This window comes from Pterocles gutturalis, unplaced genomic scaffold (assembly GCF_000699245.1).
Source record: "Pterocles gutturalis isolate BGI_N339 unplaced genomic scaffold, ASM69924v1 scaffold6247, whole genome shotgun sequence".
Taxonomy (NCBI): Eukaryota; Metazoa; Chordata; class Aves; order Pterocliformes; family Pteroclidae; genus Pterocles; species Pterocles gutturalis.
In genome coordinates this window covers 42,987-46,414 of record NW_010112607.1, presented here as the reverse complement: position 1 = coordinate 46,414, position 3,428 = coordinate 42,987, and the positions used below count along the sequence as shown (strand labels likewise).

General features: G+C 55.3%; 1 protein-coding gene across 1 annotated transcript in view; it reads left to right on the top strand.

The window, feature by feature from the left end:
• Positions 1-5: 5 nt before the first annotated feature.
• The window catches only part of SARDH (sarcosine dehydrogenase), a gene marked incomplete at its 5' end in the record, with an annotated part of 22,131 nt that continues 18,708 nt past the window's right edge, over positions 6-3,428 (top strand). The window contains 5 exons of the mRNA XM_010074122.1: positions 6-114; positions 725-903; positions 1,538-1,717; positions 2,219-2,342; positions 2,532-2,632. Of these exons, the coding sequence (XP_010072424.1) occupies positions 6-114; positions 725-903; positions 1,538-1,717; positions 2,219-2,342; positions 2,532-2,632 (693 nt within the window). The remainder of the gene's footprint in view (positions 115-724; positions 904-1,537; positions 1,718-2,218; positions 2,343-2,531; positions 2,633-3,428) is intronic.

Here is a 3,428-nt window from a genome sequence, read left to right as displayed (position 1 = left end):
GGGGGGGCAGCCTGGGGTGCCAGACCACCTACCACCTGGCCAAGCAGGGGGTCACCAACGTCGTGCTGCTGGAGAGGGACCGCCTGACTTCGGGCACCACCTGGCACACGGCCGGTGAGGCGCTGGGCATCGGGCGGGTGGTCCCTGGGGTGGGGGTGATGGGCGTGGGGATGCCCAGAGCTGGGGGTGTGCTGTTGGCCATGGAGCAGATCCGCTGAAGGGGCTGGTTCCAGATGTGTCAGCGTGTTTTGGCTTTAAATGGAGAGAATTTCAGGGTTTCTGTCTTTATCCTGTTGGCATAAATTTTTGTCAAAAAAAACCTCCCCCAATTTTTTTTTTTAAAGTTTCATATGATCTCAGGAAAACTGAATAGTTTATTTCCACACCTCTTTTAAAAATTTCTTTACACCAATTTTCTTTGGCAGGGAGTGGGGAGTTAGAAGAGGTTAATTCAAGCTTTTTGCGGGGGGTTGTGTTTTTTGGGACACTCTGCTCCAGAAACCCTTTTCCTCCATTCATCTGATACCCAAAGAAAATAGAAATCAATGATTTGTAGCACTCCCACATTGCCACGAGATGGAGCAAAAGCCCGGGCAGCGTGACCCACGCCACATGTGGGACTGTGCGGTCCCCTCTGCATCCCGCTTCGGGTGATGGAGGGGTGGCAGAGCCCCTGTCCCACCCGTGGGCTGTGTTGTGTGTGTGTGTCCCCCCTTTGTCCCAGGTCTGCTGTGGCAGCTGCGTCCCAGCGATGTGGAAGTGGAGCTGCTGGCGCACACGCGGGACGTGGTGAGCCGGGAGCTGCCGGCCGAGACGGGGCTGCACACGGGCTGGGTGGAGAACGGAGGGCTCTTCATCGCCTTCAACAAGCAGCGCCTCGACGAGTACAAGAGGCTCATGTCGGTAGGGAGAACCCCCCGGTGTCCCCCACCCTGGCCAGTTGGGATGCAGGAGGTAGCCAGGCTGGATGAGGCTTTGGGCAACCTGGGCTAGTGGGAGGTGTCCCTGCCCATGGCAGGGGGTGGGACTGGATGATCTTTAAGGTCCCTTCCCACCCAAACCATTCCGTGATTTGTCTCCTGCCCATGGGAGCAGGGCTGGGGGTCGCAGGGCTGCGGAGCCCCCAGGTATCCGAATGGCCCGTCCCTCCCTGCCTTCCCACCCAGAGCGCTGCGAATGGCCTGGGGTGGGCTTCCAGGGCAGCCTCCTGGCTTCTGAAGTCAGGCAAACGCTGGCAAAGTAGGCGAAATTCAATCCAACTGTGGGATTTAACCTTTCAGATAGTGGTAGAAGCAGTTTTCCAGTTGCACAGGAGTAGTAGCAGAATTTTTCCATCTGCACAGGCAGCTTGCGTGGGAATACGGGACCATGTTCCCTGAAATCTGTGCAGCCCATCCCACCCCATGCTGGATTTAGGGCCAGCAGTTGCCTCAACTGGGAGATGAACAGGTCCTGGGGATCTCCTCCTCCAGCAGCGAGTGATGAGCAAAGCTTTTGTTGCCTGCTTGAGCTCCCGGTTTTCTCGTCCGGTTGGCAGCTGGGGAAGGTGTACGGCGTGGAGTCCTACGTCCTGACCCCATCGCAGACCAAGGACCTGTACCCGCTGATGAACATCGACGATCTGTATGGGACACTGTATGTCCCCAAGGACGGCACCATGGATCCCGCTGGCACCTGCTCCACTCTTGCCCGAGCAGCTGCTGCCAGGGGTGCTACGGTAGTTCCTAATTAGTAATTACTAATTGTTGACTAACTGTTGACTCTGGGAGGAGATTTCATCTTTCCCACCAGAGCAGAACTGGTTCTGCCCAGGAGGGATGCTGTCCTTTGACAGCTTCTGGGGCCACAGCAACAAAGCTGGCAGGAACTGTGAGGTCTGGGGAAAATATAGGGTGAAAAAAAGACCTTTAGGAGCAAGATGAGGCAGCACCCAAGGCAGATTTGTTCCTCAAGCCTGTCCTTGGTGCATTGTTTCACTCGTGCATGGAAATAATGAACATCCTCTGCAGCTGTGGGGGCACAGAGCAGCGGTTCAAGCCCGCAGTTAAGGAGAGAGAAGTTATTATCAGCGGTAAGAGCCATAGCTGTTGGGAAAGGGAGATGGCCAGTGCTAGACCATTGTTTAGATTCACCTTTCCCAGTTTTGGGGGGTAGACATCAGGCAAGCGTGTTGTCCCACCTCCCTTGTGACCCCGCCGTGACTCTGCTGCCCTTCCAGATCATCGAGAACTGCCCGGTCACTGGCATCCAGGTCAGAGCTGACGACTTTGGGGTGAGGAGGGTGTACGCGGTGGAGACGGCCCACGGGACCATCCAGACTCCCTGCGTGGTGAACTGCGCAGGTATGGGGGGCTCCAAGCACGGCGGGAAGGTGGGGGACCAGGGCTGCCGCTGTAGGGCAGGGGCTTTGCATCCCCTGAGCGGGAGGGTCTGCATCCGTCCTTGTCCCCCTTAGCTGGCTGTCACCCCCAGCCCGCCGCAGGGCTCTGGAGGATGGAGCAATGCTCAGCGTAGGGTTGTTTTCTCTGCAGGTGTGTGGGCACGAGCCCTGGGCCGCCTGGCCGGGGGGCACGTGCCGCTGGTGGCGATGCATCATGCCTACGTGGTGACCGAGCGCATCGAGGGCATCCAGGTCAGTCCTGCTCTGACTGCCAGGTCGGGCTCTGCACCCAGGGAGCTGCACACCCAGCAGCTTCTCCTAGCAGGACCATCAGAATACATTTAATAGGGTCGTATTTAATATTTAACGATGTTATGAGTAGCAGGATAATTTTGTTATTTTTTTTTTTCATCTCAGTAGAGTTATTAGAGTCTCTGATGTGTTTGGTGTCTGAGAGCAGCGCTCATAAAGATGCCAAACACTTTCAGAACAAGCCCCAGTCCCCAGCAGGCAGAGGTGTAGCTCTCTAAGCATTTCTAAACTGTCCCAAGAAATGTGTTCCTGCTGTAGAGCTGCAGAGAATTGTTCTGGAGTTGAAAGAAGTCTTCCTTTACTCAGGCTCCAGGGCTTTGAGGGTGACACATTATTTAGTTTCCACCCCACTAGCACAGCCTGTGTCTGACTTTTCAGTCCTCGGTGCCTCATTTTAAAAAGTGTTGATGCCGATGATCCCATTTATACCCCAGTAACTCCGCCATGCTCTACAAACACGGTGAGAAAGAGACTTTTCAGATGAGAGGCTGCAGCTTGCAAATCCACTTAATTCCATTTGTCAACATGACACCCAACAGGCCCTACACCGATCCTTCCATGCTATCTAAACCTTTCTCCATCCATTATTCACGAGAACAAATCCCTCATTCTTTGCGCACCACTGCCTGCAAGTTGTGCTCTTGCATCCTCGCATGGAGGTGGGTGGCAGAGGAGTGATGCCTTCTGAGCTGGGATCGACCACAGCAGCTGCTCCTGCTCCCCCGAGCATCCCAGT